The sequence below is a fragment of the Nanorana parkeri genome, unplaced genomic scaffold (assembly GCF_000935625.1).
Source record: "Nanorana parkeri isolate BGI_ZX_2015 unplaced genomic scaffold, ASM93562v1 scaffold820, whole genome shotgun sequence".
In the NCBI taxonomy this organism is placed as follows: domain Eukaryota; kingdom Metazoa; phylum Chordata; class Amphibia; order Anura; family Dicroglossidae; genus Nanorana; species Nanorana parkeri.
In genome coordinates, this window is record NW_017307088.1 from 220,373 (window position 1) to 247,865 (window position 27,493).

Sequence of the window (27,493 nt, forward strand, 5' to 3'; positions counted from 1 at the left end):
ACAACGTAATTTAACCTTAGGCCTGGTTCACACCTAGGCGTATTGCATATGCGCGTCTGTCGCGCGACAAACGCGCGTTTCCGAGGGCTACTTGGCTGTATCCCAATGGAAACGCGCAACAAATACGGCCCAAAGTAGTACATGTACCTTTTCAGGCGTGGGCCGTTTTGTAGCACGTTAGGGACGGGCTGAAATACGCCAAGGTGTGAACCAGACCCATTGAATACAATGGGATTTAGATGTTTGAGCATTTTGTAGAGCGTTCGTCGAGCGTAGAACGCGCTACAAAACGTTCAGGTGTGAACGAGGCCTTATGGCAGACATCCCTGACAAAGAGATTCTCCAGCGCCGTGATGGCTGCCATCTTCTTTGCCACCTCATCACCCCTGCTGACATGTTCACCTAGGCTTCCTCTATGTTTGGCATCCTCAGCCATCTGGGATGATGTAAGTTTCATGCATGGACACAGGAATTGAGTCATCCCGACACCAAGGCGTGCTGAGAATGTACTCTGAGCTGCACATGCATGGCTTGGTGTACATTCATTAGCATTGCTGGAAGGTAGAAGAGCAGCTTTTATGGCAGAAGAGACATACAGAATAAATAAATGCCTACCTGCCGGCAATGTTTTTAAAGGAGGTGTAAAGTCCCAGCATATACTATCCTGTTATAACATCAGCATTGTAATAGGAATACACACTGGAGTTGTTTTTGATAATACAATCAAAGCTTACATGAAATCCCTTTTATGTAGTGACCACTGCCTTCTGTCTGTCCATCACTTTCAACAACTTCCTGTATTCCCAGTGTGCTGTGTGTCACTTTCCCTGCTGCTTGATGTGATACACTTTGATTTCCCAAGACTACATACCCCATCATGCATTGCTTCCAGGAAGCAATGATGATGTTACATTGTGGGAAGTTCAGACACTGAGTTGTAGTTCAGACGCCTGGGTTAGTTAGAGTGGTGACACAAGGAAGTGGAATCCTATGAGAATCTTCAATAACTAACTTCTAGATCAATATGGCTATTAGGAATGAAATCGAACTTACAGAAATTCAATACAGAAATCTGTCCGTAGAGGTCCAAAAAAAAACAACTGAAAAGTTTTGTTTTGGCAGACCTGAATGTGACAGACCAGATGTAAATGGACATGCTTGCTTACTTCCGAATGCCCATAGGCCTAACATGGGTCCATTTGGTTCAGTTTTTTCTTCATTGCAAGACATAGGTAAAAACTGAACGGACATGGATGTCACACGAGTGACATTCATTCCATACTGCTCCAATCATCTGTGCATGGATTCCCTACTGATCGAAACAGATGCTGCCTGTGTGAAAGGGCCCCTTTGGTCTTACTGGCCCACCTTAGTACTTCCTTCTCCTCTACAATAGCTCACACAGTAAATTATTAATTAAAACTTTCCATTTTCATTACATACCTTATTTTTAGACCCAGTGATATATATGTTGGCAGTCCATTCCAATTCTAAATATCAAGACACACCAGCTTTGGTCTATATTGTTCATTTATTACCCATTGACATAACTATATTATAGTAAAGTACTTCAGGCCTTTAGCATTCCTTGTAACAAATACTGTTTTTTTTTTCTGCTGCTCTCTGCAGTTGAAACTTCTGTGGCAGTAGAGACTCTGTAATACATCAGGGTAGTATTGTTACACTTTATTTCCTGATAAAAAAAAATACAATGTAATTTGTCAGTAGAAAACAGTATAAGAGTCATAAAAAGAAACAAAATCAGACTGGGTGGCTCCTTTATGTTTTCATGCACTTTATTAAACATACATGTCATAAGAACATGCAATTCACCTACAGGGGTCATCTGTTACTAAAGAGGAATACTTGTCCCAGTTGGTAAAAGGTTACATACAGATACATTGTTCAGCATAACGGACAGTGAGCGATTATGCGTGCGTGTGTATATGTGTATATATATATATATACAGCCAATATTTTTTGCACACCAATATACCACTAGAGCACACTTGTGCATGCCCTACATTTCCATGGGTTGAGGTACATTACAACCTATTCATTTTTAATGTGATGCCTAACACAATGTGCTTTAACACATGAAAACACGTGCGCTGTGGTGCATTGTGATCATGTGTGAATGGGCCCAAATTGTGACCGATATTATACAGCTTCACTAGTCAATATGACAGATATTATATGGTGACAGTTGGCGACAGCTTATATACAATGACACTGGTCAGCATGATGGTCATGAAGCTTCTGTACAGTGACCCTAGTCAGTGAGGCAATGGATGAATTTTTATATAATGGCAAGTTATCCTTTTAGTGTTCTCATGACAGTGTGAAAACAAGAATTTGATCATTTTAAACTTTACACTTTAAAATACACAGAATCCTCCATCCCTGGGTGAAAACATGATGATGTTTATATTCCCTTTGCAGCATATGGACTTAAAAACTGACAGGTATACTGTACTGTATAAGTGAAAGGTCTGAGTCTATATAGTCTATACTATAGATAATCCAATGTATGCAATGACTGGGAATCAATGCCTCGTGTCACCTTTTCATATCCAATTCAGGCGGCATTTCAGGCGAGGTTATATCTGGTCCCATACGCTGTGGAAATAAGTAAAAACATGAGTAAACCATTATTGTAGAATGAAGCCTTCCTGTTCTTTAGCTCATATTGAATTAGTTAGTAACTAAAGAATGGCCCAAACACAAGAGGTGTCAAAGGTGAACTCCAGGAGGATTAAAGAAAAGCAAATCTTTTAGTTTCCACCCTTGGACAGCAGCATTGTCAACCTGTTGACTAATACTAGAATTACATACATTGAGTATTACATTGGAGTAGTACATAGTATTGGAGTGTTAGATGTATTAGCAGATTTAGATGTACTTACTATGTTTTGTTCCTCTAAAACCATGCAATCACACACTCAATTTTGACACTGCACTCCAACACCTGCTGGGACTTGCTTATTGAAGCAGTGTTCACATTCTGGACAACTAAGGATTAACTGCATTCTGCTGATTTACACCCCACTTCAGTTGTTTACTGATTGAAATCTTGATTATTACCATTGGAATACACATTATTAGAAAGTCTCAGTCCTGCTCAATGTCATTAACACTTCAACATCTGACAACGATTATTATTGCATTTACATCTGGAGCTGTTTGATTTAACCGATGCCATATGATCCAAATCACGGTGGCATCATCTGACACAACTACATACAGCTTTCCCTTTGTGTCACAGACTTTACTTGCGTTCATTGTAAAAAAACATTGTACAATGAACTGCAGAGGGCCAGCTGTATGTACCGGCGGCTGTGCGTGTGCGGGGATCTTCTGAATGAAACAGGTAATTGGCAATGACCGATAGCCTGGCGGAGGCGGAGCCGATACCCGTCTCTGCAGGCACCCTCTCCTGTGACCCCTCCACTGGCCGCCAAGGACACAGATGAAGAGGTGCTGCAGCCTGCATATGTTAGGTGAGGTTGGGGGAGTCTGTGGGTAATGACTGGCTTGGGGGGGAAAGGGGGGATTGGGGGACTCAGTATGTGATCTGGGCTGGCTGGATCAGGCAGACGCGGCCCTCTAATCAGGCATGTTAGAGAGCCGCATCTGTAGCGGTGCAGGTGGCAGAGAAACGGCGGAGGGAGGGGGCCACTGCACCTGCGGCCAGGGGCTTCATTTAGTGGGGAGGGAGTTTGGTGAGGGGGCCTCCAGCATCTGCTGCAGGCAAACTAGCTGGTGCGGCCACAGGAGAGCCTCCACTACCAACCAGAGCCCCCACTGACCACCAGGGTAAGGTGACCAGTTTTTGAAAGGGCTCATTCACACTGGAATCGGCTGGCACGTACAGCTCTGTGCTGCGTGCATGGCCGTATGGGGCAGCTCCCAGGAAGGACATGTGCTGCGTATGATTACTACACAGCCCCTGTTCTTCTCTATAGGACTACACGGCCGTAAGCCACCCTGCGCTCACCTGTCCTGCACATCGGTGCAGGTGAGCGTACTCGTATGCTCGTACGGAGGTGCAGGGCGGGTGAGCGTAGGGGGGCGTACGGCCATGTACTCCCATAGTGAAGGACAGGGGCTGTGTACTAATCACACGCAGCACCTGTCCTTCCCGGGAACTGCCCGATACGGCTGTGCACACAGCGCGGAGCTGTACGTACCGGCCGATTACAGTGTGAATGGGCCCTACATATTCTTGGGAACATAAAATAAAACTTTTTTTTTTCTCTAATACTCACCTGATCCCTGGATCCACTGACAAGTGCGGCCTCCCGTCTCCCACGCTGTCAGAAGCTGCATATAGAGTGTGCTGGTTACTACTTAAACCAGCGTGCGCTGTGTGTAGCTTCTGAGAAGATACACTATTAGCGTTGCGGGAGCTATGCAAAATGCGCAGTCGGCTTCCTCGCTATGCTCGAATAGCACTTCTGTTATAAGAATACAAACTGCTTATGATCTTTGTGATAATAAAGTTATTTGTGGTTAAACATATTCTGTCTCTCTGTCATGTAAAAATCTGTAATATGGAATGATAAATGTGTCACTGTTTTAAACAAGGTTAGGACTGTATGATACGGTAAATAAAATTTTTAAAAAAAGCAAAACTTTATTTTCTGGCAGTGCCCCTCCCGAGAATAGACTCTGGATCCGCCCCTGCACCATACTCTGAGTTGATTAAGGTTGATTCTCAGTGATTAGACTTTTTCTTATGCTATTAATTACCCCCAAGCTGACAGAAATGGCTTGCAAAACACCTCACCATTAAAACCAAAGTACCATACTTACAAGATATGCTGTATGACCTACTTAAAATTCATACCACACATGCTCAGTCTAGTTACATGTAAGTCACCAAATCCACAAAGGATGACGCCACATTGTGTGACATTCATTTCTATACCTCAGTTAGTTGCACCAACCTTCATCCCCTCATTCTTCCATATGTTCTATACTCTGTCTATTTTATTACTTCCCTTCTGTTATACATCATTTCAAGGAAGCAATAGATAACAGCTCTACAATCTAATTAATACATTTAATAAGATGGATGGGAATGGGCATATTTATGGGGTCACTAGCCAGTGATGCCTTTTAAGTTACATGCATTGACATATACAATATACTACTCTTGTTCCAATTAGTTACTTTTAATTATTAATTTTATGATGATTGTAAATATAAACTATGTTTTGAAGTAATAAAACAACAACTTTCACCCAAGATTCAAACATTTTTACATAGATAAATAAGTCCCTAAATCCTCAGGTTTGGATAAAATCAGAGGCACCATGGAGACTAACGTTAAAGAGGAAAAGCAACTAAAAGCACGCTAACTGCAAGGTGGAGAAAAGGGTAACATACTCACCATAAGTCTGACAAAGAGCTTCTCCCAGTTCTTGTAATGTTGTGATTCGGAGTCTCTGTGTAACTGATGAGACAACAAGTAGGTGAATCAGTGTATCTGAAGTCTAACGCTCACATTGCTGCACACGTCTGATCAATGCTCAACAGAGAACTGCTGATAAAGAGAACATTTGATTATAAATATGTTGGGTGAAATTCTATTTCTATGTCTCAGCTGTTTTTTTGTTTTATAGAAGCGCCTTATTTTGCATGCCTTGATGCAAATATGTTCACTCCCCTCTCCAGCATTATATACTCACCTTTCCTTTGATCCCCCAACACTCTGTTCGGCCACTGGGAACGGAAAATATTCTGTTCAAGGACTCGCACCTTCCTCTTATGTAACAGCACTGCTGTTCAGCGATTGTCCCAGAGCTGTCACATGGGGCCAGGATCCAAGTAGAAGTAAGAGCAAGGCCCTGAACCTAAATCTTTAGCTCCTAAAAGGAAAAAGTCTCTAATGAGTAAGGCTCATATTGTTAAAGTTTGGCAGCTCTCAGGCAGAGGTCTTCTCACTAAACATTCAGCATAAAAAATCCACTGTGGCAGTACCTGGCAATGCCACGGTGTAGTTGCCAACTTTGGCACCCAGAACTCTCAGCCAGAGGGGCTGAGAGGGTCCAGAATGTAAACCATTTTGTAAGGAAGAACCTGGTTTTTCAGATTCTTCCAGGTTTTGCTAGTTGTAGCTGGGATCTGGAGCTCTGGAGATTTCAACCCACCCAGAGCTCTAAGAAATGGCCACAGAGGCGCCAGGCGGCCGACACAACTCGTCCTCGGGGCAGCTACTCTCCTCACCACTGGCCATCCGACATGACAGCGCTCTCTCATCCGCAACCCCCCACCCTCACTTCAGCGCTGTTCCCGGATCCCCGCTGCCTGTATGGGCTGAGGAAGCGGGGTTCCGAGGAGAAACTGTGGGTGCAGGGGGGCGCAGGAGGGAGCGCTGCCTGTTGTCAGGATGGGCGAGAGGTGAGGGGGAGGGAAGCCGCGCCCGCAGCTGTCAGGATGGTCGAGCGGGGAGGAGATTAGAGCCGCTGTAATCCTGTCAGTTTCAGGATGGCAGCGGCTCTGTGCGTGGCAGAGCGGGGGTTCGGTAAATATCAGTGAAACACGCATATTATTAGACAAGTGCAAAGACTAAAAATTAATTTCAGATGAAATGAACAAAAACTAAAAACGTTACATTCATTTCATCAAACAAAACACATTTTTATGCTATTTTGGATTCAGCCGCGGCATGTTCTGGAGGCAGGGCGCATGACATCATATAACACCGCACGTGTTGGGCGCCTCCATCTTGGTGCATATCTAGGTATACACCAAGATGGTGGGGCCAATATCGGCGTGTGACGTCACCTGACGCCACGCATGCATGGCGTCATGTAACGTCATGCTCCCCGCCTCCAAGATGGTGGCACGCATTCACAGAACACGCCGGTGGCCAACATGGCCGACGCACATTCTCAAACACATTATTATGCGCCTGAATACATGTTACGTATATTCAGACATATAGTAATTCATTAATTTTACACGTAGTCTGGGTTTTGTGTTCTGTTTTCTATTTTTACTTTTCTAGATGCACTTACTTGAAAAAAGGGATCGGCATGACCACCTGACACTTTATTTTTATAGACTCTATTTTAGTTTGACATTTATTGTTTGCCTTCCGTTGTTTTATTTGATAAGAATACTTATATTGTGCCGACAAGTTTAATACCTTTGAATAAAAGTTTTATTTTATCATACCTTTTAATATGTTTCTTTGCGGCTTAACAAAATAGGAGTCTTTAAAGGGTGCGGATATTGGTGAAAGTGGGTGTTGCTACTGGGGGGTGTGGTCACGAAAGGGTGTGGCCAATGAGGGGTGTGGCCACTGAGGGGCGCTGTAAAGCTTTCTCGCACAGGGCGCCTAAAGGCCTAAGGCCGGCCCTGTTATCAACACCAAAGAATAAGATTTTCCTTATTTTCACAGTGCAGGCTGGAGACGGAAAACCAAACATCTGACTGGCAGTTATGGTCAAATGTCCTGCTTTTCATCTACTTTACTTTTTATAAGATCTACTTCTGGTGATCAAGTAGGAAAACTGCAAGGTTTTCTTTATCTTTCTAACTTACCTGAGTTTCCAAATGTTGTACCCGTTGAAGAGCCAAAGAGAGGAGCCTCTGAAGTCTGTCAACAATCCAAATAAAAATATAACATGAGGCTTACTGATCAAAAGAGTCCACAAACCTATGGACATGACATGACAACAGACTGCTTCTCCTCATATTTCGAAAAGATCAGAATATTAAAGTTGGTTATTTTGCATAATAGCCAGTCCCCAGTTCTGCAGACTCTTCAGTCCCACAATGTAAAGGTTATGCAGTGTTAAGCAATGTGACCTTCCAGTTGTGAGGTCCTGAGTTAAATTCCAGCAGAGGGCAATTTTTAAATATTGTTCTGCAGTCCTTCCAACTTTGTGTTTGTTTGAATTTCTTCCACAATGAAAACATGCTGATAGTTTAACTTTCTTCCATCTTGTTGTTTGAAATTAGATTGTAAGCTCCTGCTATCTATGTGCCTCGTAAATCAATGTAGATTGGCACTGCATAAACCAGTAAAATAAAGATGAAAGCAGGTATCTCATCTACATTGGGTCGTTCATACAAGGATCTCCAGTGTTTCTATATACAAGGCAATAGGCCTTGCTGCTCTGGGTCCTGGGTTTAAATCCCATCATGGACCATGTGCATGAAGATTGTATGTTCTCCCTTTGTGTGGGTTTTCTCAGACAAACTTGATAGGTGAATCAGCTTCCTCTCTAATTGGCCAAGTTTACAAAAGAGTGTGGTAGTACCATTAGCATCACATCTTTGCCCTGCTAGAACATGCCAAAACACGTTTCACTTTGTGAGGCGTGCTGTGGTGCCATTCATTGTTAACGTCACCCCAACGCAGCTTGCTGCACCATGCGTTTTCACATGCATGAAATTGCACTGAAATGCATAGTAACAAAGTACCATGCATCTCGGTAGAGTGCATGTTAAAACAAATGATGCACGGACTTCTTTGTCTGACTATCATGCATAGGGCAGCCCATTGAAATGAATAGGCTGCCCTAGACATGACGCACAAAGACATGCATACACGTGAACGTTGTCACATGCACAGTAGATGCTTATTAACATGTTGACCTTGTATTACTCTGATCACCTGAGTGTACGGAACTAGAGCAAAAGTACTCACAGCCACCAGTATTCTATATGATCATCAGTAATACCACCTGTGGGAATTTGGCTAATTCAATTCATGCAAACCCCTGTAGCCTCAATCCTCGAACCTTTCATGTTCTTCTTGCAGCTGCTTGAGGATCATTCGTTTCTGCTCCCACTGAGGCCCAAACACACGGACCAGGCGGACAAGTTCTGTGCTGGGGACATACAGATCTGTCAAGCTTAAGAAAAGAATGGAGCGTTATGATACCATGTGACTATTAGTATGTCATATTTAGAATGCATTATGAGAGTCTCTCTTTAGATAAAGCTACGGTGTGACAAGTAATAGCTGTTATTAGGAGCTGACTTTCCTATAGATCAGCGGTGGTAAACTTATTTGGGGAAGTGGGCCCCAAGTGCGGCCCCTGACATCACCAAAGGGCCGCACATAATATTCAGTGGTTGTTATGTTACAGAAAGCTGTCAGAGACTGCAGACTTGCAGCAGGAGATGGCCAAAGACTGTAGGCATGCTAGAAGAGATAATCACAGACATTGTTATGGACTATGGTCCTGCTTCAGGAGACTGGGGACACTTTACATACTAGAATACTAGAGATCACTGATATTACAGCTCCTTTACTTGCATTTGTGCTCCCTACAGTCCCCTTAAAATTACTTTATCCACATTTGATATTTTTTTCAGCTTTATAAAAAAATCAGAGGAAACAAAACATAAAAAGAGGAAAGGGATGGACAGCACAGAAAAAAGGTAACAGTAAACCAATCCATCTACTTAAAGCCAGGCTTAAGAATATGTTTTCCTTTACTGGTTTGGCACCATAATATAAAGTACTATCTTCAGGGGCCAAACAATAAGTGCCAAAGGGCCCTAAATACAGTAGAAACCCCATTAACAGCATTATAGCATCTGCTCAGCTGGATTACAGGACATGTACTGACCTTCACTAAACTGAACCACTGCTGAAAAATATTTCATTCTGATAACTGTATGGGGGTCATCACTGTAATTATAGTATTTAGTATATGAATTCCATTTCTATTCTACATCTTTTTTTTTAATTTCCTTCAGATTAAGCAAAGGTGAGAGTGAAAGGGCTTAGGGCAATCTATAACACTTTCAGGGGTATCACAACAGTCACATGGTTTAAAGTCCAAACACACTTCCTGTCCTAGGCTTACAATGGTGCTCATCTGTAGATGCAGAACATTGACTGAGTGTTGTGAGACTAGGACAGAAAGTTTGATACTGGTAGGATCACTAGGTGAAAATAAAGGAAAACAAGCCTTAAAGGAGAACTATGGGGTCAGGGCTTTTCCCCATAGTTCTCCTTAAGGTAACGGGAGGACACAAACTAGCGTCCTCCCGTCACCCTAGGCTCAGTATACCGCGAGCTGTAGCTAGAACTATGAGGTGAGTGAAAAGCACTCACCTCATAGTTCTCCTTTAAAAAATGAAAACTAAGGCAGCCACAACATCTGGGGACTGGTAAGTTTCAATATATTATATTTTTGTTCTTGGATTTAGACACATTTTATCCCTTTGACCTACAAGGAAGCATGCTACATGTCATGTCAATGAAAGAGTTAAAATTAGGCTCACATTTGTTTTTAAATGTATCAGCCAGAAAATCTGGGTTTGAGAAAAGAGTTAGTTAGATAGCTGTAAAGCCATTTAAAGGGTATCTATGGCCAAAAACTAGGGACACACCGATATCATTTTTTTCCAGACCGAGTACAAGTACCAATACTTTTCCTCAAGCACTCGCCTATACCACTTATTGATACCTTTTTTTCTTTGCGTCATGTGACAGTTTTTCTAAAATAATACAGACTATTGATTTTAGGACAGTGGTGGAGCGCCAGGACCCAGTCACAGCTGCAACCCTGGTAGTTCTGCCACTGATGCCAAGCTGTAGAGGAACTACAAATCCCAGCAATACATTATACTGCAATGCAGAATACCGCCACCTATAGAGGACTACAAATCCCAGCAATACATTATACACCAATGCAGAAAGGCACCAGCTATGGAGGACTACAAATCCCAGCAATCCATTATATAACCATTGATCTAGAAGTTTGTAAACGTACTTATTGAAGATGTCCGTAGGATGTACTTCCTCAATTGAAATAGGATATAAGATGTACCTCCTCAATGTACTGACACAATTTAATTTAGCCTGTCAACATGAACTTCCTTATATCACCCCACTCACAGAGTCTGCCTTCTGAACTACAACTCAACATCTGAACATTGTAAAATAATTATTGCTTGCTGGAAGCAATGCATTATGGGATATGTAGTCTTGAGAAATCGAGATTACATCACATCAAGCAGCAGAGAAAGAGACACAAAGAGCACTCGGAATCCAGGAAGTTGTTGAAAGTGATGGGCAGATGGAAGGCAGCACTCACTAAATAAAAGGGGATTTCTTCTGGCATTATCAAAAATATGTCTAGAATGTATTCCTAATACAATGCTGATTTTATAAACAGGATAGAATTCCTAAAGTCACAGCATATGCTATCCTGTCCTAAAGAGGACCTGTCACCATCATTTTAACTTTATCACATTGCCTTCCTCCCATCTCAGTATTACAAAATGCTACCCATGGCATCTATTCCAGAACCCAACACATGTGCAGCCTACTAGGATATGTAATATGGGCATTCCAGGAGTCTGTGATCCTCACTAAAACTATTTCAGTTATGACTGCGTGCAGGTAAGTTGCATCACTTATTCCCCTGGAAGGGTATAAGAAGCTTGTGATTCAGCCCTACTAGAACTCAAATATCAGTCTGACTTAGACCAATGCGAATAATTTGCCAGTCAATATAATCTACCTTCTAAATAACCTTGATGTGGACAATGACATCTGGGCTTGGACACAGCTTGGCACATTGTGTAGGATTAACTCATCTTTTACATCCAGGACCTGGAGATAACAAAAATCATGTATTGTACAAGTGACCTCAAACATGCAATACAACTTTATAGTCTTTGTGTTTAAAAAAGCAGAGCAAATGTGTTTAAGATAAGCAAAGGAACCTGATTCCTCCATTTACTACTCTGCCATAGAAAAATGATAGAATTGATGTGGTTGGTTACAATGGACAACACAGTTACAGCAAATACCTTGTCTGGGCAGGGCCCATATCTTTTCTACTCACCTCTGATACACTGGTCTGTAAAAGGCCCATAGCTGACAGCATTCGTTCACAAAGACCCTCAAACACCATTACATCCTCCTGAAAGACAAGGGGGTCCCCGTTACAATACGCATTGTCTGCTTTAAGTTCTGCATTTTGGAAAGTGACTGACAACTTACTTTGTTTTCTGATATTACAGGAGGTTCATCATTGTTAATTTGCTGTTTATCACCTTCAAGTAAAAATATACAGTAAATAATGGCATATAGAGACAAATAAAATGTATAATGGGCTTTAACCAGTGAAGTGGTGCTTTTATTCCTTCATTCTTTTTTATTATTCCACAGGGGCTGCTCAGAAGGGTCCCCAGAACTAAAGGATGTATATTAATGTCCATGCACCTTTCATCATAAATCACAACACACCATGCAGTCCAGCACTCCTCTCTTTTACCATTAGACAGGATGCTATTGCTGTCTGTGACCAATGGGTACCTTCACCCTTCTATTTGTACTACGTACTGACCATTGTTTTCTTGTTACTTGCTGTTGTGTATTTGTGACCAAAAGTTAATGAAGAACTCATTACAAAAAGTTAAAAAAAAGTAAAAAAAAAGAAATGTTATTAGCCCTTGTAGTGGTGCTACTCCTGCACTGCAAGGGTTAAGTGCTCCATTGGTCTAGGTGCAAAAATAACAAACTTGCAACCAGCTGGCTGTTAGAGCTTTCCCTCCAGCCTGTCCCCTCCTCTGCTTCAGTGATGGACTGTCCTTTGGCATCTTCACGTTCAATGCATAGTGTATTGAATATGATGACACACGGGACCTTTAACTGCTGGAGCAAAGGGAGAGACAGACAGCCAACCAGATGCAAGGATTGGGCGAGAATAATTTTGTTATTTTTGCACCTAAATGAAAATGAACACTTAACCCCTTCGTGACTGACGACGTACAGTGTACGTCACCAGCATCGGGGCTGTTTAATAAAATGAAAATCAAAATAAATAAATCTAATAATAAAAAAAATGTAAAAGTCCCCCGGCCCTGCGAGCACACGCGTCGCCATGTAAACACGCGTCGGGTGCGCCTACGTATGAAAACGACGAACGCGCTACACATGTTGGATATTGCCGCGCACGCTGGAGTGAGAGCAATAATTCTGGGGCCAGTATTTTGGGGTATCTCTAAATTGATGACCTGTGTGGGCTTTTAAAGCGTCTTCAGTGGACTTTTTGGGGTACTGCAGTTTTTCGCCGTTTCACGGACGCACGCAATTTGTAAACTGGGCATGTTGGGTATCGTTTTACTCGTTGTAACCTCATCTTTTATATTACATTTAACAAATTGGTATTTTGTTGTGTTTTGGGGCATTTAATTAAATTTATCACTAAATTTTGGGGTTTAATAAGGAGTTGCGCTAATATTGCGCAACATAAAAATTTGCTACTACCACCATTATATTGTATAGGGTCTTGGCATTCAGAAAATATATAATGTGTGGGGGTTTTAAGTAATTTTCAGGCCTAAAATGTGGAATATAACATGGGTGCAAAAAATTAAAAAAAGACCTCAGTCATGAAGGGGTTAACCTTGCAGTTTGGTGGTAGCCCCATTGCAAGGGTTAAGTAAAAACATTTGCCCGAAGTTCTTCTTCAAGGTAATTCTACCCAATGAGATACAGACAGCAACAAAAAAAAAGAATAACCCAAACCTTTAAAGACAGACCATGCAGTAAAATGCAAAGTTCACTTAGAGGGTGGCCACCTCCCATGTAAATATCTCTGGATAATAGTAGTATAAAAGTGTACCTGTAAGGAAAAGTTAGATTATATAATAACCTTATCCCCTTCTTCCACCGCGGGTGCCTAGGTAGGGGTGATGTGAACCTTCTTCTGTCAAGGTCCCCAGACTGACGAGGATCCCAAATCTTGCAAGAAGAAGCTTTGCGCGGGGCTGCAGGGTCCTCTCCCAAGATTTGGGGTACTCTCAGGAAGGATGGTGACATTGCGCCCTGGAAGACAAGGCTTTAGTAAATATTATTTTTCATTACGGGTACATACAGGTGAAACTCGAATAATTAGAATATCGTGCAAAAGTAATTGCATTAAGTGCTGCAAAAGGGGCCCAAACCAAGTACTGAGTACACATGCATGCTTGTACTTTTCAGAGGTCCGATATTGTTCTATGTACAATCCTTGTTTTATTGATTGCATGAAATATTCTACTTTTTTGAGGTTGTGGATTTGGGGTTCTTGGTGTTTTCATGAGCTGTAAGCCATAATCATCACAATTATGACAAATCACGGCTTTAACTATCTTGATTTGCATGTAATGAGTCTATCTCATATATTAGTTTCACCTTTTAAGTTGCATTAGTGAAATAAATGAACTTTGCACGATATTCTAATTATTCGAGTTTCACCTGTACTTCTACTACAATTTGTACAGGGGAAGGGGGCCCTGATCTCATATGGAAACATTGAATTTTACTGCCAATTTGAACCATTCCCAACTCTTTATCCAAACCTAAAAATGTTTCGCATTTAGATATATTTTAACACTTTATTTTAAAATCATAAATATTGTAAAGTCCTGAGCAAACTGTTGACACTACATAAATCCTATAATAATAATATAATAAGAAATAATATTTGCAATCACTTGTTACACATTGACCCCAAGCAGTCACATGACTGCACGTATTGTATCCACTGTAAAAAAAAACATTGGAATAATAAAAAAATTAAAAAACAAAAAGCAGCATCACCAAAGTTCTTTATACCGTCTTCCTTAGGGCCAATCTCCTTCTCTTCAGCTTCTTTAGGAGCTTCTTGTACACGTCTTCGCACCTTTACCTTTTTGCTAGCACCCTTCATATTGCTGCTGTTGGTGACACTGGTGTTGTACAGCCAAAGTCATTTCTGGGCAACAAATCTGTTTCTGGGCAACAAATCTGTTTAGTGGCAAGGTGATGAGTGCTGCTGCCCCCTGCTGTGCAGAGTCGAAATTGCATTTCTAAAACTCTGCTTCCTAGTGGGAAACTCCACATGCTCCTTTTTTCTCTCTACTGTGACCCATCATTTGGCTGTATTAGGCTAATAAAAAAAACACCCCTCTCTGTTCTGTTATAACCCTCTCATTGTCCAGTCCTGCTTGCTTACTATCTCTGCAACTTCATTCGTTTCTGCATTGCATCTTTTGGAGTGCCTATCAGGTGCCAAACTTCCCCATTTTTGGAGCATATAGTGCATCCTCTTAAAATGGCCATACACAGCTCACATTTTAGTCAATTCCTGCCCTCTGCCCGTTATGCAGAATCTGAGGTGCACGCAGGTGTGTGAAACTCTCTTCTCAGTCCAGAGATTACAGGTTCAAAACAACTGGTTCCCAAGGAAATGTCTTTGATGAAAAAATGCAAACGGGATTGAGACTGTCTGCATTAGCCAACAGAAACCAAAATAAATTCCGTGCTGCAGGATGGACTCCAAACCCTTATTCATAGTGAAAGCACAGCAGCACCGGGCAGGTAAAGTGTCCAAGGCAGACTCTCCCAATGTTATTAGAACTACTAGTTTTGAGAAGCCAGACAGTAGCCCTAGTCAGGGTGGCTCTCCCATGCCTAAAGCCCCCCAGATACGGAGAGAAGAGACTATCCCAGCCAAAATGGCTGAACCTTCAGAGACAGGGCCAAGTGTTGAGACAACATCACGCCTTTAGACCTAAAAGGTAGAGGGGTGGAGAGGCGGGGAGGCTCTGCTCGCTGTTCCAGTTCCATCCTATGGCTCCATCCCCTCCTGTAGCAGGGTGCCATATTCGGAGGAGAGAGTGAATTCCAGCCAATAAAACCATCTAGCACAATGCTGAGCGTGCGTGCCCCTGGCAAAGGAGATCAGGTCCTCCATGCGTTCAATTTCGCCAACCTTCCGCAGCCAGAGGGGAATCGACGGGGGTCTGGTCTTTATTTTTTATTTTACAAGTACTGGCCTGGAAAAAATGTTTTTGTTGGAGTGCATTTTTCCACCATGTGCACAGGATAAGGATTGAGACAGCTTTTCTCTAACAGTGTAACTTATATTATCCACTCAAAGTAATTTAGATGTGTGTGCCACTGCACATGACACAGTAGTGAGGTAGGGGCCTGCAAATTGAACCAGAGTGCATCAGGAGACAAGGAACCCAACAATCCCAGAAGTGTTTGCTTCTAAAGATTCTTTAAGAGGTGATTTTTCTCCCATACAGCAGAGCTTGGCAGTACAGGTAGCAGAAGGGGTGAGTATAAAATGTCTTCTTACAGAAGGATCTTTAAACATGTTTATTTTATTGACAGAGTGTGTGTGGTGTGTATCTTTTTTTTTTGGTCACCACTCAAGGCCAAGAAAAAACCTACTGATCCTTACTCTCCAAATTGTTTCAGGGGTTGCCGAGTGGAGGGATCAGTCCTTCACATTTGGTGGTCATGCCCTAAGGTAAGGAGATTCTGGCATAGAGTCTACCAACTATTATATACGGTTACTGGCAAGACGTTTTGTAAGGACCCATTGGAAGCTCTGTTACACAAAAAACCACCGGTGTGCACGGTACGTCAACACCGATTGGTTACATTAATTCTCACAGAAGCCAAGCGGGTCATTGCGAAGGCTTGGAAGTCCCCTGACCTACCCTTTGCTGAAGTCAAGCGTAGAGTATCACGTGTGATGTTCTTTGAGAAACTCACTGCAATCCAAAAGGATGCTTTGGTGCCATGGATTGAGTCGTACCTCCCTCCCTCTTTTAGTGTGGATTCCTTGACCATATGAGAATCTAGGGCCGGAGCTGGTGACCAGTTATCTCTACTCCTCCATTCTTATACTTTGCCTTACCGTCTGTTGCCTTGCTTTCCCACCTCTCTCCCCCAACCTCTCCCTCCCCTCAGTGGCTTCTCCTCTCTCCCTCCTTCTTTGAGGTATCCCTCCCTCGGAACCAGGTAACACAGGCTACTTGTCTGTGACCTTGTCTCAAAGCCCTATTAATGGGTTGATATTCCCAATGTTACTTACGGTTTCTTTGGACCTTTTCTGGTACTAATGTTATCTTTATAATTTTATGTACAATGTATGTGTTATATTCTGAAATTGCCACTTGAAGTGTGCGCAAACATACTTGTTTACTTGCTTCAAAATAATTACAAAACCTTTGAACGAAGAAAAAAAAAAAACCTACTGATAATTTTTCATTCTAAAAGATACCAAAAAGGCCAAAGAAAAGAGACTTCACCTTAGGTTGAACCAGCAATTTTGGATGGTTAGACAAAGAGATATAAAAGGAATAATTAGAGGGTTTTGACTATTGTAAAATTACGATACCTCTTGTTTAGCTTCTGTTTTAAAGAATTATGGGGAAGAGTGAAATACACTCATCTCCCATAGTTAGAGCCAACGCGCGACACTGTCATTCGTTGGCTCTACTGATCGTGAACTGAGCGATCACAAACCGCTCATCGCTCAGTTTCCAATGATCTCCCTGCAGAGTAGTGACTGTGTCACCGCCTCCCAAGCAGGGATTCCCCCTCCCCTCTCTGTTCCACCAGCATTCATTGGAGGGGCAGACACAGCTAGCTCTGTCTCTAGAGGGGCAGAGCCAGCTGTCAATCAGGCAGCGGGGTAGATCCAGACAATATGGTCAGGATCCTTCTTGGCTACAGCGTGGCTGTGTGCTGTCAGCATATAGTGGCAATAGCCCACAATATGCTGAGTTTTAGGTCACAGAAGAACATTAGTAAATGTCCTCCTGTAACCCAAAAGAGAACTAAAGCCAAAAAAGGTTTGGCCATAGTTCTTTTAGGAAAGCAATTCTGTACATTCCTGCAGAAAGCTTTTGTTTCCATCTCACAAATATTGTGCTGTAACCTTTACTGCAGCAGCAATCTGATTGGTTGCTATTAAATAGGCTGCATTCCATTCCTCCAGTTCCAGTACATGAGCTGTCAGAGAAATCTGTAGATCACCTCCTAGCTGTCATGATGATTTGCCTTCAGTACTGTCTGGGACAATGAGTTAATGACCTGGAAAAGTAGATATTACACCAAAGTACTGAAGCCAGGGGGATGGCCATGGCAGATATGAAACTTGTATAGTCAGAAGTTCAGTCTCTTGACAAGTTTCCTTTAAAGTCAATGTAATCTCAATCACTAAATCATGTAATATTTAACATATTACAGTAATGTAAAACTTTAGTTACAATATAGTTAAATCTACAGGTTTCATAAAAATAATACCTGGTGAAGGTCCTTTGTTCAGACACTTCCTGTTCTAGGGTGTCTTCGAATTGTGCTCCTGTATTGTCACCCTGTCACGTGGGCTTCTAACAGAGACTAAACTTGGCTGCTTCAACACACTATGCAGACATGTTCCACTACTGTCCCCCACCAAGTAACCCGCACTCAATCATCACTGGATCGAGTGCATGCAGACAGGAAGTGGCTGCAGGGAATCAGTAGCACTGAAATGCAACAAATGATAATAAAATGTGTCAAGCATTTTATTTAAAAAAATGGCAATAGTTTATAACACACACGGACTTAAGAAACAAAATATCATTTACATTCTGGATTCACATTTAGTAGATCTACGTACATCTAAGCTGTATTTATTTTCTCATTTTGGAAGGAGTAGGAAATGGTGCAAAGTTATTCACTTTTACAAGAGAGCACTCAGGGGAATTTATCAAAACTGGAGTAGACAAAGTCTGGAGCAGTTGCCCATGGCAACCAATCAGCTTCTTTCTTCAGTTTGTTCAGTCAAGATTCGAAAATGAAAGAGGCTGATTGGTTGCAGTGCACAGCTGCTCCAGATTTTGATCAATTCCCCTCTCTGTGTCTGGAGGGAGTTTGACCTTTGCATACGGAAAGGCTTCTTCACAGGTAGAGCAGTGAAAATGTGGAATAGGCTTCCTCAGGAACTAGTTCTAGCTAGCTCAGTGAATTGTTTTAAAACTAAATCTGGATACATTCCTAAATGTGCAGACTGTAACTGGATATTAACATGTAATAACACTAGAGATTGTTAATCCAGGGTTTATAATGGTTTTTTATGCCTTCATTTGGATCAACTGTGGGCATAGGGTTCTGTTGCTGGAGGTTTTCTATTTATTTGTTTTTCCTTTATTGGTTGAACTCAATGGACTTGTGCCTTTTTTTTACCTATGTAAACTATGGATGTACCGCTACCGATACTAGTATCGGTGCCGAGTATTTGGGTGAGTACTCTTACTCACCCAAATGCCTAGTCCAATACTTCCTGTATCAGGAAGCGCGTCATTACACGCTGCTTGGCGTCCTGTTTGGCCGGGAAGCCGGCTCCATGCTCCGTCGTCACTTGTGACGAGAGCATGGAGCCGGCTTCCTGGCCAATCAGGAAACCAGGCGCTGTGTAATGATGCGGCACCCGGCTTTCTCATTGGACGCCGGCTTCATGCTCCCTCGTCACCTCATGTAATGACTCGCTGCCCGGCTTTCTCATTGGACGGGACGCCGGCTTCATGCTCCCTTGTCTTGTCATGTAATAACTTGCTGCCCGGCTTCCTGATTGGTCGAGAAGCTGGCCAATCAGGAAGCCGGGCCCGTGTAATGATGCAGTGCCCGGCTTTCTGATTAGTCGGGAAGCCGTCCCCATGCTTCTTGTCACTATGTGACGAGGGAGCATGGAGCTGGCTTCCTGATTGGCCAGAACGCAAGCTCCATGCTTACTCGTCACAGTGACAAGAAGCATGGGGACGGCTTCCCGACTAATCAGGAAGCCAGGTGGCGAGTCATTACACGCCGCCTGGCTTCCTTAATGGGACTTTCGATATCGGCTAATACAGAAGAAAAAATATCGGTACTCGTAACCGAAATACCGGTATCGGTGCATCCCTAATGTAAACCCTTCAGATTTTCTGCCATCTGCATCCCATTTGAGAGATTCCCTTCACTTATGTCCTGTAGACACAGCAAGCGAGAAGAAAATCTCTCCAAAGTGCGGGAAATCACCTAAGACAGTTGTCATTTAAACAAGCATGTGTATTAGAAGATTTTCCCTTTTTTCTTGTTTTGTTACCAGGACACAGCAATAACGTGACAGACGATTCAAAACTAAAAAAAATTGGCTTTCAATATACCGAGCATTTTTTGTTGTTTTACCAAGCAACAACACTTTTCATGGTAGATTCACAGAAGCGCACAGTTCAATCTTTTACATGGCAAAACGGACAAAAGACAGACTCGGATAAAAGAGTGACACCTTTATCAAGTTTTATTTGCAGTTTCTAGGAGGAGTAAACGAATGTCAATGGGAAGGGTGAATTCCCTGCAGATGCCGTCCATTGAGTTGATTTTACACCCCTCGGAATATGCGCAACTAAAAATGTCGGATGTTTTCAAATATAAGGGAAAATATTTACTTTTAGATTGACTACTGAAGCCACCTCTCCTATCTGCAGTCCATAGCAAACCTGGTAAATGCAGTCCCCTCCATATAAAACTCATATCATGGGGCTGGTGAATGGTTATCACAGGGAGATGAATTCTGCTTCAACACATTAAGCATCCTCACCCACAACACAACGGGCAGCCTTGCCTGCACACTTCACAACGGTCTGAACGGCTCAAGGAAAGAGGCCAGGCACACAGAGCATTTACAGGACAGACATAAAAGGTTAGGTACATCACTGTAGAGATGTTAACGTCACCTAATAAAGAGAATCTCTTGACGTGTCAAAAAGCAACAAGGCAAAGCTAAAACACGGGGGGAAGACTGCAAATAATCAGACACTACTTATGGTAGGAAAACAAGAGAATTTCAACAATAGCGAAGAAAAGAATCCATTAGAGTGGGCCAGCGCTGTGTACAAGGTGACGCATTAGTGTCCAGGCGAGACTGTTGGTTGGGAACAGGAAGAGAGAGCTGTGCTTTACACAGGAGAGAGGTTGGTCCCTGCATGAAATGGAATAAATCCATTAGGGGCTGCAGTAACAGAAGTCTCTGTTGTAGCTGGAGGGCCAGGCATCACCTCTATGTCACAACAACAAAATGTGAGTCTCTTATTTAAAACTGAAAAAAAAGCATCTGTGTAGTACTCTGAAGACCTGCATGAAAAAGAACATTGGTTAGATGAATGTTTATTTACAACTTTCTTTTTATTGAAAATGTCACAATAATACAGATAAGAAAAAGAAAACAAGCAAGCAATAGGAGATATGTAGTACTCCAGGGTTACACACAGGAGTTAGATAATTTGTCACATGCAGTAGTGAAAAAAAAAATTAAGATTTTCTTACTTTTTCAATCTCCAAGTTATTTAAAGGGGTTTCCTGAACAAATAAAACCCCATATCTACTTGGGAGACCTCTGCATAATATGATGGGTAGCCCAGCCTCTTGCCAAACTCTCTTAAGTTGTAAAAATGCCTGATGGACTGAAGTCATGTGGATGGCTAAGTCAAAGTTTTTTGTTTTGTGTTGAGGTTGTCCTTTAAGCCCTCAACTAGTCCTTAAAGGAGAACTTCATCTGTAATGAAGTTCTCCTTTAATTAACTCCCCCCACCTCCCTGGGTGCAGCCCGCCTGGTAACATACTTACCTTCAGTTCAGGCCCTGCCCAACACCTCACAGCATTTGCAAAGAAACCTTCAGCTGGCTCCTCTTCACACTTTGTGTGCGGGCCGCAGCCCCATTCACTCCAGTGGGGTGGCAATCTGTATCCCAGGAAGAGGAAAAAGTGGAGCTAGCTGGAAGTTGTCTTTGAGCAGACGGTGCGGCAACTGGCAGGGCTACACACTGCTCAACAAAAAGTTCTGCGGTTCAACACACTCCTTAAAAGGTGCCCATACACCTTACGACCATTGCAAGACTTTTGTCTTGCGATGGTCGTATGCTTATTGAAAGCTCGTACGATCTGCCCACCTTAGACGGGAAGATCGTACTTGCGATCATCGAAAGCCCGCCCCGCTGAGGGGCGGGTTTCCGATGACGGCAATGCAGAACGGGCAGTGTGCGCGTGCGCACACCGGCCCGTTCCGCAGCTATCGGACGAGCAGGCTAGAAACCCGCCGAGAATCGTACGATTCTCGCCGGGTTTTCGAGCATGTTGGTTCGACAAAAGACGTGCGACCGCACAGTAGAAACGGTCGCACGTCTTCGTTCACACTGCTCGATTCTCGTACGATCGCGGGATTTCGCCCGATTCTCGAGCAGTGTATGGGCACCTTAACAGTGTTCTAATCAACAGCGCTGCTCAGGTAGTGCGAGTGTTAAAATGGAGCACTGTGCAGGGGGCATGTCAAAACACTGGAGACTGGGAATTTTGACCCCCAGCTGCAGCACAATAGTAAGGCAACCACATCTATTACGGTTTACACAGTCTGACTGCATCAGAGCTCCCCCAATGGCCAATCTACAAATGTATATATCCAATACAAAAACAAAATAATAGGATGCGCAAGATTGCAAAAATGTAAATGTTTCCTGAAAAATCACTAATGTAGGGATGCACCGATATCATTTTTATGTATCGAGTAGCGTTATTTATTTTTCCCCGATACCGGAAGTCCCAATAAGGAAGCCAAGCGGCATGTAATGACTTGCCACCCTGCTTTCTGATTAGCCGGGAAGCCGCCACCAGGTGACGAGGAAGCATTGAGCCAGCTTCCTGACCAATCAGGAAGCCGAGAGGCAAGCCATTACATGCCGGCTGGCTTCCCGTGTGGCCCGGAAGCCGTAGGAGATAGAAGCCAGGCGGCGTGTAATGACTCGAAGTTCCGGTATCAGGATAAGTACTAGTATCGGTGCATCACTACTTTAATGGAAGCCCTGCAATTATCTTAAAATATGTGCTCACATTAAAACACACTTTCCTTTTAATAACCGAAAAGAAAACTGTACTGAGTACAGAGGCTTCCATTGCGGACCTCACCATCTAAAAAATACTAGTTGTCAGGCTACTGTCATCAATGGTTTTAATACTTTCTAAGACAATGACCCAAACAAGCATGTCAATTAGTGGTTCTGACGTTCTTGATCTGCATGCTTATTCTGGACCAGTGACTCAAAGTATTAAAGTCAGGTACTTTCAGAACGTGGACACACAGGATGACTACACATTTTTCTCAGTACAGGTTTCTTTAAACAATACACAAAGCTACAGAAGAAAATTTGGAATGTATTTGACACACACACACCACTGAAGTTTATTCTCATGGCTCAAAAGATCACTATTGGCACTCAGAAATGAACTGCATCAGTCTTATTTCATCTTACTGTTCTGCTATACCTCCTGCCTCTACACTTTGTTTTTCATAAAAACTCACCTCCACTAGCGGTGTCTATCCTTATCACGATGGCGGTCATGATAATATTCATCCGATCTGTCTTCGTGTGGATCTCTGTGACGTCGGCTGCTGCCTTCCCGTGATCGGCTGGGTGATCTGTCTCTGGAACGGTGACGCTTTCTGCTGAGACAAGACACAATGTGAGCACTCTTCTTGGTGTAAAACATATCTGTATATGCAGTATTTCCTCTTTATAGGCTATATTATACACTCACCGGCCACTTTATTAGTTACACCTGTTCAATTACTTGGTAAAACAAATTGCTAATCAGCCAATCACTTGCAGCAACTCAATGCATTTAGGCATCTAGGACGTGGTGAAGATGGCTTGCTGAAGTTTAAACCGAGCATCAAAATGGGGAAGAAAGGGGATTTAAGTGACTTTGAACGTAGCATGGCTGTTGGTGCCAGACGGTCTGGTCTGAGTAGTACAAAAACCGCTGATCTACTGGGATTTTCACACTGAACCATTTCTCGGGTTTACAGAGAATAGCCGAAAAAGAGAAAATATCCAGTGAGCAGCAGTTGTGTGGACGAAAATGCCTTGTTGAGGTCAGAGGAGAATGCGCAGACTGGCTCGAGATGATAGAAAGGCAACAGTAACTCCAATAACCACTCGTTACAACCAAGGTATGCAGAATACCATCTCTGAACGCACAATACGTCCAACCTTGAATCAAATGGGCTACAGCAGCAGAAGACCACACCGGGTGTCACTCCTGTCAGCTAAGAACAGGAAACAGAGGCTACAATTCGCACAGGCTCACCAAAATCGGACAATGGAAGATTGGAAAAACGTTGCCTGGTCTGACGAGTCTCGATTTCAGCTGCGACATTCAGACGGTAGGGTCAGAATTTGGCGTAAACAACATGAAAGCATGGATCCATCCTGCCTTGTATCAACAGTTCAGGCTGATGGTGTTGTAATGGTGTGGGGGATATTTTCTTGGCACACTTTGGGCCCGTGGTGCTATCATGTCAATATGGACCAAAATCTTGTTTCCAACACCTTGTTGAACCTTTGCCATGAGGAATTAAGGCAGTTCTGAAGGCAAAAGGGGGTCCAACCTGATACTAGCAAGGTGTACCTATAAAGTGGCCGGTGAGTGTAAGAGGACATTCGGTTTGGTTAAAACAACAGGATTTAGAACACCTATAGGTCCTGGTATGGAGAGCTAATCATTCTACCAGTTGGACACGAATGGGTATGCCCTTTTCAGTCTAGTAACTGATTTCGATTTTAAAGGGAACTGCGGAATACACACACAGTGTGTGTGCGTGCGTCTCTCCTCTCCTAACACCCATTTTCTATAAACGTTAGTGCAAGTTTTCATTATGCAGCAGTGAAAATCAACTGCATGCGTTCTTCTCTGATGCTCACCTGACACACAATCAGAAAGGAGAAGCATTTCCCTTTTACACACCCTCTTACGCCTCTGTGGCTAATAAAAGGGAGTCTACCTATACATGAAAATCAGATAAAAAAATTTTATTATTATTACTGGGCCACTCCTGGTGCCATTTCAGTAAACAAACCTAACCTGTATGTACAAAGATGCTAGCAAGCAGCAGGTTAGGAAGAATACTAACTGGGTTTATAGGCAGGCCAATAAACAGAGCAAATACAACATGCATTTCATAATATATTAAGATACCTGCAGAAATGTTAATTAAATTGCAAGCAGGCACACATGCCTATACTTTATGGGAGACCATACAATCAGCACCTGGTACCTTCTGCTTATAAATGCAAAGGTTACCCTAGGAATTAAGTTATTACAGTACCTGGAAGAGTTAGCCTTGTCTTGTATCCCATGCAGACAATCTCGGAGAGAAGTCAGTAGAACACGACATCTGTCATCATTGGCTACACGAGACTCCTTGATAACAGCTATTGCTGTTTCTAATGTTTTCATGGCACTTGAGAAGTCCCCTATGGGAAAGAAAAAAAAAAACCCCACACCAATGAAAACAAAATAACCACAGTTCATGGCAATGTAAACTACTCCAATAAGTAAAATGTGGGAAGAGATTAACCAGTTGCCGTCCGCCCGTAGTAGAAAAACGGACGGACGGCACTGTCGCATTTGCGGGTTGCCGTCGCCAGACAATGATGCCGTACACACAGCATTGGAAAGCGCACTCCTAGAAATCGCCCTATTTCTGTTCATTAACTCCTCGAACTCCAGCTCACTGACTAGGGGCTGATGGTGCTTCATGTCCCTGTAAAAGGATAAAACAAATATTATAAAGGATACCACAAAAGGCTTATTTGTGAAAACAGCAGAGCTTTTGATCACTACATTTTTTTTTTTTACTTCATCTTAAACATCAAACAAAAAAACAACTAACGGCCTGTTCACACGCATATCGGTGACCTACGATGTACCACACCAGATCAAAGCAGGTCACCACAAGGACACACAGAAAACAATTGAGGCAAGCAGTGTCCGTTATCACCTTAGGTCCCAGCAGCTGATGGCTTGCAGCTCTATTTACTTTCATAGAGTGACAACGCAGCTTTACTTCCATAAAAGTGGCTGCATTGTCACCCTCTGTGCCACGCTGTTCCAGGCCGGGGCACGATCAAGTCACAGTGGGCATGTCTATGATCGGAGGCTATTGTACAGTAGCAAGCCCTAGCTTGTCAATGGCTCTAATGGTCACACTTATACCCCCGTCCACCCACTGTACATATGCCCAGGTGTAGTTTACCCTGGGAGATGCAGCAGCTAGTACAGCACTCGGAAATGACATGCTAGCTATGCAAAACTCCTTCCACAATCAGTGCGAGATGCTTCAGCAAGGACATGTGAGGCTAAGGATGGACTACATATTTAAATTCTTACTGAGGGTAGGAATCAATTTTAAGCTAAATCGTGGGTTTGTTCTGGGACTTTACTGATAAATAACTGATACATGCTGCCTTTAGCTACACTTTAATTGTGACTAGATAGTACCTTTAAATATTTAGCCATCTTAAAGTGTATGTCAGGGCCAATAAAATATGCAGCACATCTCTGCAATACAAAGATATGTCTCCATGTTTATCCTGTTGACCATGCAGGTACAGAAAAATGTCTATTGATCTGCAAGAAATGGACTCCGCTACTAAGTCCTATTGTGGGCTTAAAACACACAGCAGTGGAATGAGTGTTGTTAGCCCTGCACAGTTTTCTTTTGCCAAACTACTTAGACCCACCTACTCTCCTATTTTGACAACATAAAGGCAGATAATTCTGTAGTTCCAAGATATGAACTGGGAGGGCCAATCACTCTTCTTGAGATTACACAGAAATTGTGCAAACGACACAGGACAGTTCTGAATTTGACATGATCAACGGGTACATGTTGTACTTATGGCACAGATATAGCAATGCACCTGTATTTAGCAAACCAAAATGGAGCAAATAATAGAAGCCGATTGTTAGTGTTTACATACTTTTTTAGGGTGGTGGTGTATTACATGTCAGATTCTCAAAGAGATGTCTTTATAGTTTTCTTTATAATTTTTTTAGGTCAGTAAAATCTCAAATCAGGAAAAGGTAAAAGATGACAGGGAACATCTGTATAGTTTTCCCTACAGCCTACCCCCACTGTCCTGCTTGCAAATGTAGAATTTTCAGAATATCAGCAATTGTGACCTCCAATTTATAGTGTTCCGTTAACAAACATTTCTTATTAAAGACCTTATTGTATGTAGCACAAGCATTGCCACTTACCTTCCCTGTCCGTAGGGGTTAGAAATCACCTTGAAGGGATCAGGTGGGGGTCCTAGCACAGAACTCGGAGGTGGGAAGAATGCTGGGTTTAGATGAAGAGCAGGAGGCACACCAGTTGGGGGAGGCATACTTAAATGAGGTGGGAGCCTTGGAGGAGGAGGCATGAGGTGAGGATAATGCAGAGGAGGAATTGGGGGGACACGGTATGTAGGAGGCAGTGAGGGTGAAGGAGGAGGAGGAAGGGATAATGGAGGCCTCGGTAGGGTCATGACAGGGATGCGGGAAGGGTTTTCCATGAAAGGAGGCCGTGCAAAGTACGGCACTATGTTTTTAGGAGTCTCTGAAAGTGGCGATGAAGCAGCAGAGTCATTGAAGTTTGAAGAACAATCTGCCGAGTCCACAGATCCCTTCGAATTAGCTCTGGGAGGAATTTCTGCAGCAAAAAAGAAGACAAAAGCAAGCAGAAATCAGACTTTATGTTCAGAAAGTAAACCAACAATGCTGCTCAAACATATCAAAATAAAATTATAGCTCAAGATTTCACTAAGATCCCAAACTGAAACCCTGGTGACAAAATTCAAGAACAAGTCTGAACACATTCACTTCCCTCTCTGTGTGGCCACTACA

The 27,493-nt window shown here is 42.7% G+C and overlaps 2 protein-coding genes across 3 annotated transcripts in view; both read right to left on the reverse strand.

Annotated features, from left to right (window-relative positions):
* Nucleotides 1–2,559: 2,559 nt before the first annotated feature.
* On the reverse strand, nt 2,560–14,816 carry LOC108794166. Its single transcript, XM_018565165.1, has 8 exons — nt 14,588–14,816; nt 11,987–12,039; nt 11,829–11,906; nt 11,502–11,593; nt 8,760–8,873; nt 7,555–7,609; nt 5,396–5,458; nt 2,560–2,619 (listed from the first exon to the last, which is right to left on the reverse strand). Exons 1-8 carry the CDS (start codon nt 14,679–14,681, stop codon nt 2,560–2,562), a joined length of 609 nt encoding a protein of 202 aa, XP_018420667.1. The 5' UTR covers nt 14,682–14,816.
* A 5,224-nt stretch (nt 14,817–20,040) lies between these two features.
* CPSF7 (cleavage and polyadenylation specific factor 7) overlaps nt 20,041–27,493 on the reverse strand; it is a 21,659-nt gene continuing 14,206 nt past the window's right edge. Inside the window, exons 5-9 of one of the 2 annotated variants that reach the window (XM_018565185.1) lie at nt 26,867–27,299; nt 25,249–25,367; nt 24,930–25,077; nt 23,124–23,267; nt 20,041–20,905 (exon numbers count right to left, since the gene is read on the reverse strand). In XM_018565185.1, coding sequence (XP_018420687.1) covers nt 23,129–23,267; nt 24,930–25,077; nt 25,249–25,367; nt 26,867–27,299 — 839 coding nt within the window. In that variant the 3' untranslated portion in view covers nt 20,041–20,905; nt 23,124–23,128. The remainder of the gene's footprint in view (nt 20,906–23,123; nt 23,268–24,929; nt 25,078–25,248; nt 25,368–26,866; nt 27,300–27,493) is intronic. The other variant, XM_018565186.1, reaches the window with a different exon arrangement.

Excerpts from the sequence above, each read along its gene's own strand:
- LOC108794166 (XM_018565165.1), bottom strand. The coding sequence starts at position 14,681 with ATGAAGGGTGCTAGCAAAAAGGTAAAGGTGCGAAGACGTGTACAAGAA. Across the intron at positions 12,040-14,587 it reads GATTGGCCCTAAGGAAGACG|GTGATAAACAGCAAATTAAC; the intron begins GTATAAAGAACT and ends TTTTACTTGAAG. Across the intron at positions 11,907-11,986 it reads CTGTAATATCAGAAAACAAA|GAGGATGTAATGGTGTTTGA; the intron begins GTAAGTTGTCAG and ends CTTGTCTTTCAG.